General features: G+C 49.6%; 1 protein-coding gene across 6 annotated transcripts in view; it reads left to right on the top strand.

Moving 5' to 3' along the window:
• Positions 1 to 12,176, top strand: part of LOC117515652 (coiled-coil domain-containing protein 136-like) — a 72,970-nt gene that overhangs the window by 38,571 nt on the left and 22,223 nt on the right. For all 6 annotated transcript variants that reach the window (XM_034176306.1, XM_034176300.1, XM_034176302.1 and 3 more), the window contains exon 2: positions 7,899 to 8,213. In XM_034176306.1, the coding sequence (XP_034032197.1) occupies positions 7,899 to 8,213 (315 nt within the window). The remainder of the gene's footprint in view (positions 1 to 7,898; positions 8,214 to 12,176) is intronic.

Here is a 12,176-nt window from a genome sequence, read left to right as displayed (position 1 = left end):
TGAATCATGTAATGATATTATGCACTGTAGAGGGAGAAATATGCAAATCCCTATGTTGTGAAAGTGTAGTGACACGGACCCACAACAGGGGGCGTAAATGAATGGACAATGAATGAGCCGAAAATAGAACACTTTACTGTTGTGAATGTGCACAACGAAATACAGACGATTACAGAATTTGTATGTAGTCAATCTACAAAGGTGACATGTGGGCAGGCTCGAGGATAGAAAATGTCCGTCCAGAGAGGAGCCGGAACTCACACGATTTCCACTGCCACTGAACCCGGAGAATACTGGAGCCGCCAAGTCCCGAGTCCCCAGGTGGTCACCGTCTCCGGCTGTCGGATCTGGTACTGCTGGCAGGAAGCAGAAACAATCAAGAGTGGGTGTGTGCACACCCAGTAACACAGTCAGATCCGTTAGATTACTCCTTTTAAAGTGGGAAAGAACACCTCCACCTTTATTGACAGTTCAACTCCGGTTGTCTCTGTAGTGCGGTGTGACAAGTGAACGCCCTTCACTTCGTCACCACTCCGTACTCCGACAGAACAACAACAGTGAGCAGACTCCTGAAACAATATCACAGAATAGAGAAAATAATGTGCACATGGCACAATCACGGCTGAGGTATTACCTTCTTCGCTTGAAGATATCTCGGCAGCGAGGTGGAGATGTCATCTGGCTTTATGGAGTGGTTGATAGATGACAGCTGTTGGTGATGATGATTGACAGCTGTCCTGAAGAGGCGGCAGCACCCTCTCGTGCCTGAAGCCCGCACTTCAGGCAGGGTGCCCTGTGGTGGAGGCCAACAGTACCTCCTCTTCAGCGGCCCACACAACAGGACCCCCCCCCTCAACAGGCGCCTCCTGGTGCCCGACCAGGCTTGTCGGGGTGTCGAGAGTAGAAGTCGGCCAGGAGGGCCGGGTCCAGGATGAAGCTCCTTTTCACCCAGGAGTGTTCCTCAGGTCCATACCCCTCCCAGTTCACCAAATACTGGAACCCCCGGCCCTTCCAATGGACGTCCAGGATCCGGTGGACCGTCCAAGCCGGCTCCCCGTCAATGATCCGGGCAGGAGGCGGCGCCGGTCTGGGAGCACAGAGGGGTGAGGTGTGGTGTGGCTTGATCCTGGAAACATGAAAAACCGGGTGGACCCGCAGTGAAGCTGGGAGCTGGAGCTTCACTGCGGCCGGACTGAGGACTTTGAGGAGCTTGACTAGACCAATGTATCTGTCCTGTAGTTTGGGTGAGTCCACTTGGAGGGGGATGTCCTTCGTAGAAAGCCACACCTCCTGCCCGGGCTGGTATGCAGGGGCCGGGGAGCGCCGGCGGTCTGCATGGGCCTTAGCCCTCGTCCGGGCTTTCAGCAAGGCAGAACGGGCAGCGCGCCACACCCGACGGCATCTGCGCAGATGGGCCTGGACCAAGGGCACACCGACCTCTCCCTCCACCATGGGAAACAATGGGGGCTGGTACCCCACACACATCTCAAACGGAGAGAGGCCGGTGGCAGAGGACACCTGGCTGTTATGCGCGTACTCGATCCAGGCCAGATGGGTAACCCAGGCCGTCGGGTGCGCGGATGTTACACAACAAAGGGCTTGTTCCAGTTCCTGGTTAGCCTGCTCTGCCTGTCCATTCGTCTGTGGGTGATACCCGGACGAGAGGCTCACGGGGGCCCCCAGTTCTCTGCAGAAACTCCTCCAGACTTGAGAGGAGAACTGGGGACCACGATCCGAGACAATGTCTGTTGGTATCCCATGCAGACGGACGACATGGTGGACCAGGAGGTCTGCGGTCTCCTGGGCCGTTGGGAGCTTCGGGAGGGCCACGAAGTGGGCCGCCTTGGAGAATCGGTCCACTATCGTGAGGATGGTCATCATGCCCTGGGATGACAGGAGGCCCGTGACAAAATCCAGGCCTATGTGGGACCAGGGGCGACGAGGCACCGGAAGCGGTTGAAGAAGGCCTTGACTCTTGGTATGGTCTGCCTCGCCCCTGGCACAGGTGGTACAGGCCTGGACATATTCCTGGATGTCGGCTTCCACAGACGCCCACCAGAAGCGCTGCCGGACCACTGCCACGGTCCTTCGCACCCCTGGATGACAGGAGAGCTTGGAACCGTGACAGAAGTCCAGGACAGCAGCTCTGGCCTCTGGTGGGACGTACAATCAGTTCTTCGGACCGGTTCCTGGGTCCGGGCTCCATGCCAGGGCCTCCTGGACGGTCTTCTCCACGTCCCAGGTGAGGGTGGCCACGATAGTGAACTCAGGTATGATGGGCTCCGGTGGATCCGACAGCCCTGTTTTGACTTCGTCTTTGTGTACCCGGGACAAGGCATCCGATCTCTGGTTCTTGGTCCCGGGGCGATAGGTGATCCGGAAGTCAAAACGCCCGAAGAACAATGACCAGCGGGCTTGCCTGGGGTTCAGCCGCTTGGCGGTCCTGATATACTCCAGGTTCCGATGGTCTGTGAAAACCGTAAACGGCTCCGAAGCTCCCTCCAACAGGTGTCTCCACTCCTCAAGAGCCTCTTTCACCTCAAGTAGTTCCCGATTGCCCACATCATAGTTCCGTTCAGTTGGGGTCAACCTGCGAGAAAAGTAGGCACAAGGGTGAAGAACCTTGTCGGATTCCCCGCTCTGGGATAACACGGCTCCTATCCCTGAGTCAGAGGCGTCCACTTCAACCACAAACTGGCGGTAAGGATCGGCTGCACCAGAACTGGTGCAGTCGAAAACTGACGTTTCAACTCCCTAAACGTGGCTTCGCACCAATCCGACCAGGTGAAGGGGACTTTTGGGGAGGTCAGGGCTGTCAGGGGGCTAACTACCTGACTGTAGCCCTTAATGAACCTCCTGTAGAAATTTGCAAAGCCGAGGAACTGTTGCAGCTTCCTACGGCTTGTGGGTTGGGGCCAATCTCTCACCGCCACAACCTTGGCCGGATCAGGGGTGACGGAGTTGGAGGAGATGATGAACCCCAGGAAGGACAAAGAAGTGCGGTGGAACTCACACTTCTCGCCCTTCACAAACAGCCGGTTCTCCAACAACTGCTGCAGGACCTGACGTACATGCTGGACATGAGTCTCAGGATCTGGGGAAAAGATGAGTATATCGTCCAGATATACGAAGACGAATCGGTGCAGGAAGTCCCGCAAGACGTCATCAACCAAAGCTTGGAACGTTGCGGGAGCATTCGTGAGGCCGAACGGCATGACCAGGTACTCAAAGTGACCTAACGGGGTGTTAAATGCCGTCTTCCACTCGTCTCCTTTCCGGATCCGAACCAGGTGATACGCATTCCTAAGATCTAATTTGGTGAAAATTTGGGCTCCATGCAGGGGCGTGAACACTGAATCCAACAGGGGCAAAGGGTATCAACTGCGAACCGTGATCTCGTTCAGCCCTCTGTAGTCAATGCATGGACGGAGTCCGCCGTCTTTCTTGCCCACAAAAAAGAAACCTGCACCCATCGGGGAGGTGGAGTTCCGGATCAGCCCGGCAGCTAATGAGTCCCGGATGTAGGTCTCCATTGATTCGCGCTCAGGATGAGAGAGGTTGTACTGCCTGCTGGACGGGTACTCAACGCCCGGGATCAAATCAATGGCACAATTGTACGGACGGTGCGGGGGAAGGGTGAGTGCCAGATCTTTGCTGAAGACGTCAGCAACATCGTGGTACTCAACCGGCACCGCCGTCAGATTGGGGGGGACTTTAACCTCCTCATTAGCAATTAAACCGGGGGGAACCGAGGATCCTAAACACTCCCAGTGGCAGGTTTTGCTCCACTGAATCACAACCCCAGATGGCCAATCAATCCGGGGATTGTGTTTTACCATCCATGGGAAGCCCAAAATCACGCGGGAGGTAGAAGGAGTAACAAAAAACTCAATCTCCTCCCGATGATTCCCAGACACCACCAGAGTTACTGTTTGTGTCTTGCGTGTGATTAAAGGGAGAAGGGTGCCATCTAGTGCCCGCACCTTCAATGGCGAAGGAAGCGCCACCAGAGGGAGCCCTACCTCCCTACCCATCTGCTATCCAGCAGATTCCCTTCTGAACCCCGTGTCCACCAATGCTGGGGCTTGAAGGGTTAAATCCCCGCTCAGGATCGTAACTGGGAGATGTGTAGAAATACGTGTATGTCCCACGTGACTGTCTTGGCCCACCCTTAACCCAGTTTCTAAGGGCGGGCGTTCGTGTTTAACCGCTTGGGGCAGTCTCTCTGCTGATGCTCACTTGAGCCGCAGATAAAGCACTCCCCACGGGCCAGTTTCCTCTGTCTGTTAGATGATCTTAATTTGGCCCTGCTTGTGTCCATAGCATCATCAGCAGGGGGAGCTGTTGCCACACGGAGTGCCGAGGCTGTGGAGCGTGGGGAGGGCGGAACCTCCCGGAAGGGAGAGGGACAGTGCGTGCCCGGCCACGTCCTTCGTCTCGCTCCCGACGGCGTTCTTCTAATTGATTGTCTAATCGTATGACTAGATCGATAAGTCCATCCAAATCCCGCGGTTCCTCCTTGGCCACCAGGTGCTCCTTCAGGACTGACGACAGTCCATTTATGAAGGTGGCACGGAGCGCAGTCGTATTCCAGCCGGACCTCGCAACCGGGATGCGGAAGTCGACTGCATATTCAGCTGCGCTCTGACGCCCCTGTCTCATAGACAGCAGCACCGTTGACACGGTCTCACCTCTGTTAGGGTGATCAAAAACCGTTCTGAACTCCCTCACAAACCCAGTATAAGTGGTAAGGAGCCGTGAATTCTGCTCCCAAAGCGCCGTAGCCCAAGCGCGTGCCTCACCTCGAAGCAAATTAATCACATAAGCCATCCTACTGGAGTCTGACACGTACATCACGGGACGCTGTGCAAAGACGAGCGAACACTGCATTAAAAAGTCAGCGCACGTCTCCACACAACCTCCGTACGGCTCTGGGGGACTTATGTATGCTTCAGGGGATGGTGGGGGGGGGGGGTCGTTGAATGACTATTGGAACGTCTATATTCAGCACCGGGTCAGCAGGAGGAGGAGCTGCAGCAGCGCCCTGAGCGCGCGCTTCCATTCTGCTCGGTCATCAGATCCAACCGAGCAGTAAAGGCAGTGAGGTTTTGCTGCAACTCACCAATCATGCCTCCTGCAGACGCCTGTGCACCCTGCTCTTCCATTGGTTGTCCAACAGATGGTTGACGCCCCTCGGGATCCATGACGTTGGCCGAGATAGCCTGTTGTGAAAGTGTAGTGACACTGACCCACAACAGGGGGCGTAAATGAATGGACAATGAATGAGCCGAAAATAGAACACTTTACTGTTGTGAATGTGCACAACGAAATACAGACGATTACAGAATTTGTATGTAGTCAATCTACAAAGGTGACGTGTGGGCAGGCTCAAGGATAGAAGACATCCGTCCAGAGAGGAGCCGGAACCCACACGATTTCCACTGCCACCGAACCTGGAGAATACTGGAGCCGCCAAGTCCCGAGTCCCCAGGTGGTCACCGTCTCCTGCTGTCGGATCTGGTACTGCTGGCAGGAAGCAGAAACAATCAAGAGTGGGAGTGTGCACACCCAGTAACAGTCAGATCCGTTAGATTACTCCTTTTAAAGTGGGAAAGAACACCTCCACCTTTATTGACAGTTCAACTCCGGTTGTCTCTGTAGTGCGGTGTGACAAGTGAATGCCCTTCACTTCGTCACCACTCCGTACTCCGACAGAACAACAACAGTGAGCAGACTCCTGAAACAATATCACAGAATAGAGAAAATAATGTGCGCACGGCACAATCACGGCTGAAGTATTACCTTCTTCGCTTGAAGATATCTCGGCAGCAAGGTGGAGATGTCATCTGGCTTTATGGAGTGGTTGATAGATGACAGCTGTTGGTGATGATGATTGACAGCTGTCCTGCAGAGGCGGCAGCACCAAGCCCGCACTTCAGGCAGGGCGCCCTCTGGTGGAGGCCAGCAGTACCTCCTCTTCAGCGGCCCACACAACACCCTACCAATCTTCTTGATGACCATTGTTTTTAAAGTTTTCAACAATTTTCTGATGCATTTGCTCCTCAAAGACTCAGCCTTTTGTGGATCCTGCTGTTGCATGAAATCATGATAACAATCACCTGTTGACATCACTGCTTTGAAATAACATTTTTATTTTTTTTTAAATCTTATTACTAGCCCTAAATTGCCCCTGTCCCATCTTTTTTTTGGACACCACAGAACATGAAATCTCTTGGGTTCATACTGTCTGCATTGAAACAGAAGTTAAAGTAAATGTAAGAATCAATGTTTGTTTTTTTTAATTTGATTGATTTGTGTTTTCAATATTGCTTCAAGTTTTTCTGATTTGGGGTTGTAATTTGTGGCTTGTTTCAGATCAGATAAATAAAACAGCAGGTGTCACTTTAGCCAAAGCTTTCAGGCTTATTATATTTTTTGAACGTGAATAATATTCAGTGGGAAGCTTTTTGTCTCTTGATAGCGGTTCTTGACTGCCGGCTGCATGTGTAGCCGTGTTTCTCTCCCTGCCGCGTTACTGTGGTTCACTTCTTTATGACTAACTCATTACACCAGCATCAAAGTTTAATGACAAAATAGCCTGCAGCCTGTGAATCCTCTCATAGGCCTCTCAGAAGCTGCATTGTAGAAATTAACATTATTATCAGGCAGGAGGAAATATGGCTGCATATGCAGCAGAGGTCTGTTTCTTCTTCTTGTGATGGAAGGAGAGAATAATTCCCAGAGCTGAGCTAAGATCACACTTTGAACATCACTTTTAATTAGGTAGATCCTAAGTTACTACTTCACTTTTTTCTCTCTTTGCAACTTTCTATTTGTGTGTCTTAGTTGGTTTCAGTCTGTTTTCACACTCCTGGCTGAGTGAAGATGGTTTGCGAGGCACTTGGAAACCATTCAAGCGCGCCAGTCTGATAGATGGTTTTGACCCTGGAGGTCAGAGAAACAGCCAAGTGAAGGGACACAAGGCCACGACGTATGACACGAGCTGATGTTTCCGCTGTGGCACAAGCGATAACTTCACTGTTTACTTCAGAATTTTCTTTAGTTTGGCGCCTTCAGGTCACTGTGATGTAAATGACGCCTTTGTGCATCTTGAACTATCAGACTTTAGACGCTGCCAGGTGATTTGTTATTATCCAGTGTCGTGTGCTGGACCAAAGTCATGCTCTCCGTGGGGGGAAACTCACTGAGACCATAAGGACGGAAACACCACGAAGCGACACGCTGTGAGAACGGAGTGTTTTTCTCACAGCTCTCTCACTGTGAATGGCTCGCTGGTGTTATTATTGTGGACTTTGAGACGCATTGCTGAGCGGTGAGTCATGACTGTTCCAGCAAATTGTGGCCCACCTCCCTTTTATTTTCCCTCCCTGCATTGTGTCTCTGCTGACTTGCTCCACCTACTGGTCAAAACATTGAAATACTCCACTGGCCTTGAATAATCAATTATGACTTCACTTCTGAATTCAGTGAATGTTTTTTTGTTTGTTTTTATAATGATATAAAATTTATGACATCACATGAATATTGCTTCACTTCATGTCTACATTACTGCAGTTTGACACGAGACAGTTTTGCATTTGGATGCATGTGCAGATGTTGCTTTTCTATTACAATGTTGGCTGTAAACCTCACAAGGGAGCTGATGGGTAATTTGGAGCGTCTCATCAATGTTTAAATTGGGTTGCATGAGAAAGAGAGAGAGAGAGACACTCGTTTGTAATGGACTCAATGCTTATTGAATCACAAGGTGGTGCTGTTGATTCAAAAGAATAAACTGCCAGTGATGCACAACTGAATTGACAGAATAGCCATCCTTCCTTCCTACTTTGTTTCCTCTTTCCTCAATTCCTTCTTTTTGTTGATGTCCTTCCCCACAGATAACCCCTGTGATCTGAAAGCGGACAGCAGCCCCACCATGGACAACGAAATAACAGCAAAGGAGAGAGGTGTGCTGGAGGAAAACAATGAGAAGGAGGAGATGGACCAGGAGAGAGCTCTGGAGGAGGAAGGAGAAGAGAGGAAGTGGAAGGAGGAAGAGGGAGAAGGGCAGGAAGCGAGGAAGGAGCAGGATCCGTTGACGGAGGAGCAGGAGCTGGAGGAGTTGAGGGCCCAGGTGCTGCAGTTGCTCCTGGAGCTGGAGGAGGCCAGGGAGACCTCCAACAAACACCAGGAGAGTTTCCATGAACTGCAAGGTGAAAGATTAAAGCTGACACACACTGTGTTTAAACGTGTTTGGTTAAAAATATTAATTACACCCAGAGGCGGCTCCAGCCATTTTGGTGCCCTAGGCGAGATTATGGCTTGGTGCCCCCCCCACCCCAAACATTAATGGACAACATCCATATGACAGATGTGTGTAGACAGAGGTGTGTAGATAAAAGAACTTGCTTGTGGATGAATGCTGAAAAGACAAAAAGCTCTCTCTGTGTGTGTGTGTATGCGCGCATGCGCGTACGTTCGTGCGTGCATGCATGGATTTAATTTCGACCATGGACAAACTGGGGAGAGCTTTGGTATGATTAAGTATTTTGGGTCAAAGATGAATGATGCCAAAATGGAACATTGATATGTCTAGTATTTTTGGAGAAATTACTGATATTAGCTAACAACACTGAAAAATGGACTTTGATAATTACATTCTGCACTCACATGACATTCCAGCAAGGAGCGGTAAATCATCTACGTATTAAAAGCATGCGTGCATGCGTGTGCACATGCGTGCATGCATCCGTGCATATGTGCATGATTTTATTTTGTATAATCAATGTAAGTAGATAATATAATTGTAAATACATTAAAATTACATGGCTGACACAAGAAAGTGAAAACACTTATTTCCATTGTGATCCTTTTAAAAATCAAATTACAAAATAGAAGTTTTAGAAGAATTAATAGGAAATAGAAGGGTTGAGTCCTTCCTCTAAAAACTGTTGAGGTCTAAGGATCTAAAAACATTCTGGACTCACACACCATTCCAACGCATTATAGAAACTTTGCATAATTTATTACCACCCTTGAAAAATGTCAGGTACCTATTTTATAAACACTACCCAATCTCGAGCTCGTGGATCCCCACAGGCAACACGCTAGTCCTTTTTATGCTGACAAAGAAACTACCAGTTGTAGTCAGTCATGATCATTAATGAGGAGTTAATAGGCCTTGTTACGTTAAAATACGCTGTAGAACCTTCACATCACTTAATAAAAATTTAAGTGAATGTATGTATATATTTAACTGTAATTACAATTTTGACCCTGTGTGTATTAGAGAAGATCCAACATAAATTCAAACTTGTGCACCCAATTCTTATTTTGTTAGTCATTAATGATGTATGCTGTACAATCATTCCAAACAAACAGTTCAAAGACATAATTAAAAACCCAAATTTACATTATTTTTGTAGTAGGCAGTTCTCAAAAACTGAGTGACCCTGCAAGAAGAAGACTAGTGAGTGAAGCTACTAAGACACCTATGTCAACACTATTAAATTGAAATTAATCACTAAAGCCCCTTCACACATAACATGAATGAGGCCGAATGGCGCACGAAGGAGGTTTCGAACAACAATGGTGCAAAGTTCAGCCGCAGTCGAATGCGTTGTACAGCAGTCCCACAGCAGTCAGCACATCCGTTTGGTCACAGCACATGTACACCACATTTGCATCGCGCTCACGTCGGAAACCCAACTGAACAGCGGTGGAGATGCAGTTGTACCGCCATTCCACTGGAGTCGCTAACAGTCGTACTGCAGATCGGCACCCAAGTCGGACCATTCTGACTGCGGTTGAGGGGCCGTACAACATGTTTGGCCAAGTTGAAACCTGGCTGAATATCCCGACCAAGCTAGCATTGACATAACAGGCTGAATGAGGGCAATGGCATGTGAATGCCCATTCGACCCACATTCGGCCAAAGTCCACGTGCATTCCAATGACTTCCAACAGCAGTCACAGTGCACTTAGTTAGAGCACTGATACCACAATCGAGGTGTGGGCGAGGTGGTGAAAGCTCGCAGGGCGGGTGAGGAGCTGCCTCAGCGCAGGCCAGCTGCGTCCAAAGTGGCTGTCACAACACTCCGATAGCAGTCGAAGCAGTCTGGACGGGGCCGGCTGACATACCACAGTGGCCAGCCACCACAGACCGCAGCCGAATGGCCTGGGTGGACACGGATGAGGTGGACCGCACCTCTGTGACAACAGTTCAAGTCCCAAGTGGGGGCTGCGTGCAACATGCATGGCATGTGAATATGTCTGTGGTCCTCCAGAGCAACACGAATGGCCATCGAGTGTGTCGTGTGGCCCCCTGAGTAACGTTCTGGGTCCATTCTTGTCATTCGGGCTGCATTGACTTTGGTTCGTTGCATGTTCATTCCACACTCACGCACATGCTCTGAGGCCTTCTGATTGCCTTTGTGCTCTAGTTGCGGTTGGGCCCTCGGGTGTTACTCCGACTGCGTTCGGCCGTGTGTCGGGCACCATTCAGGTTGTATTCTGCCTGGTCTTCATGCCTCAGGGGGTTTTGAGCTGTGTTCTGACCGCATTTGGCCTCCTTTCTGGGTATTTGTTTGGTGTTGTTGGCGCTGTCAGCCTGGGTTTCGGCCGCTGCTGCACTCCGACTGTGCGCGATCCGTTCAGGGCAGCATTCAGATGCCATTTATTCACGGCTGGCCATCTGACTGACCCTCCCAACAGCGGCTCAAGTTTTGTGATTTTCTTCAATTCAGCCTTGTTCGGCCTGTGTCAGCCTCGTTCGTGTTATGTGTGAAGGCGCCTTAAAGGAGATGCGCTGCAGGCGTCTGGCAGGGATCGAGGGAAAACTGTGTATACTGCCCCTTTTTATATATTTGCGCCCTCTGATCACTTGTTGTTCCACTTTGTTGCAGAAACCACGTAATTTGTTTTAATTTGTTCATGCTAACAAACTGAAAACTAAGTAAATGTTGGTGAAAACAGTAAATGGTGAAAACATATTCTCATTGCAGGCATTAAAAATCACAGCCTAGAAATGTACTAACACCACTTGTAGTTGTCTTGCTTGTGAAATAACCAGCATGGACTCCAAAAATCTCCCCAAATTTTCTGTATAATCTCCTGTATTGTCAGTTGTGTTGGTAGCATGGCCCAAACAGATGGTCACCCCATTGAGTCTGGTCTGCTTGAGGTTTCTTCCTCAAATCATCAGAGGGAGTTTTTCCTTACCACTGTCGCCTGTGTGCTTGCTCTTGGGGTTGGTAAGGTTAGAACTTACTTGTGTGAAGCACCTTGAGGCAACTTTGCTGTGATTTGGTGCATATAAATGAAAATAAATTGAAATTGAAATAATTGCCTTTATTGTGTAGGGCAGAAAAGTTAGAGAGTCCAGTTCAGCTATACGCATGGATGTGTAAATGTTTATATGCGGTGGTTGACACGCTCAGCTCCTCACAGACACGAAATGGAGCATCGCATCACATCTTAGAAACGATGAGCTGAAGGTTCAGGGACACTGGGTAAGCGAGGCCCTGGGTGTGAGGTTACAGTCAGTTCAGTGTGTGTGTCATACTAACAGTCGTGGCGAGGTGAGGTCAGTTGTTTTCCTGGTGGTGGTGGAGGCGTTTCCCAGACAACTGTGTGTGTGCTGAAGGAAGCTTCCAGATCAGGTGCCGGGAACCACAACGAGAAGTCACCTCTGAGGCCTCACCCCCCCAACACCACCACCATGAGGCGCACTCAGCTGCTCCGTCTGCTGGCAGCTGTTTGGGGGTTGAATGATGGTGATGGTGATCCCAGTCAGACACTGATTTAGAACGAGGTACAGAGAGAAGATTTACTTATGCAAGCTGCCAGACATGCTGCAGTCAGGACTAATGAAGAACTTAAGTGGGACTGGCAGTTGTGTAACTGGGAGCTCTGGACAAGTGGAATAATCTTGAGAAATTCTCAGGTGAAGTGACAGTGTGGCCAACAGAAGAAACTAAATCAGGTTGTTGCCGTTAAAAAAAAGGCCTGCAGACTGCAGTGAGGTTCCCTGTAATCACAGAACTGCTGTTGCCCAAAATAACACAAGTTAAAAAAAAATCATCAGAGACACAAACTAAGAACCATGAGGGAGTTCTGTCACAGAGCAAAAGGCATTTAAAATTAAGTTTTATTGTTAATCCACAATCAGATATTGA

This window comes from Thalassophryne amazonica, chromosome 8 (assembly GCF_902500255.1).
Source record: "Thalassophryne amazonica chromosome 8, fThaAma1.1, whole genome shotgun sequence".
In the NCBI taxonomy this organism is placed as follows: Eukaryota; Metazoa; Chordata; class Actinopteri; order Batrachoidiformes; family Batrachoididae; genus Thalassophryne; species Thalassophryne amazonica.
The sequence above is the reverse complement of the archived record's forward strand: the minus strand, read 5'-3'. Positions and strand labels throughout refer to the sequence as shown.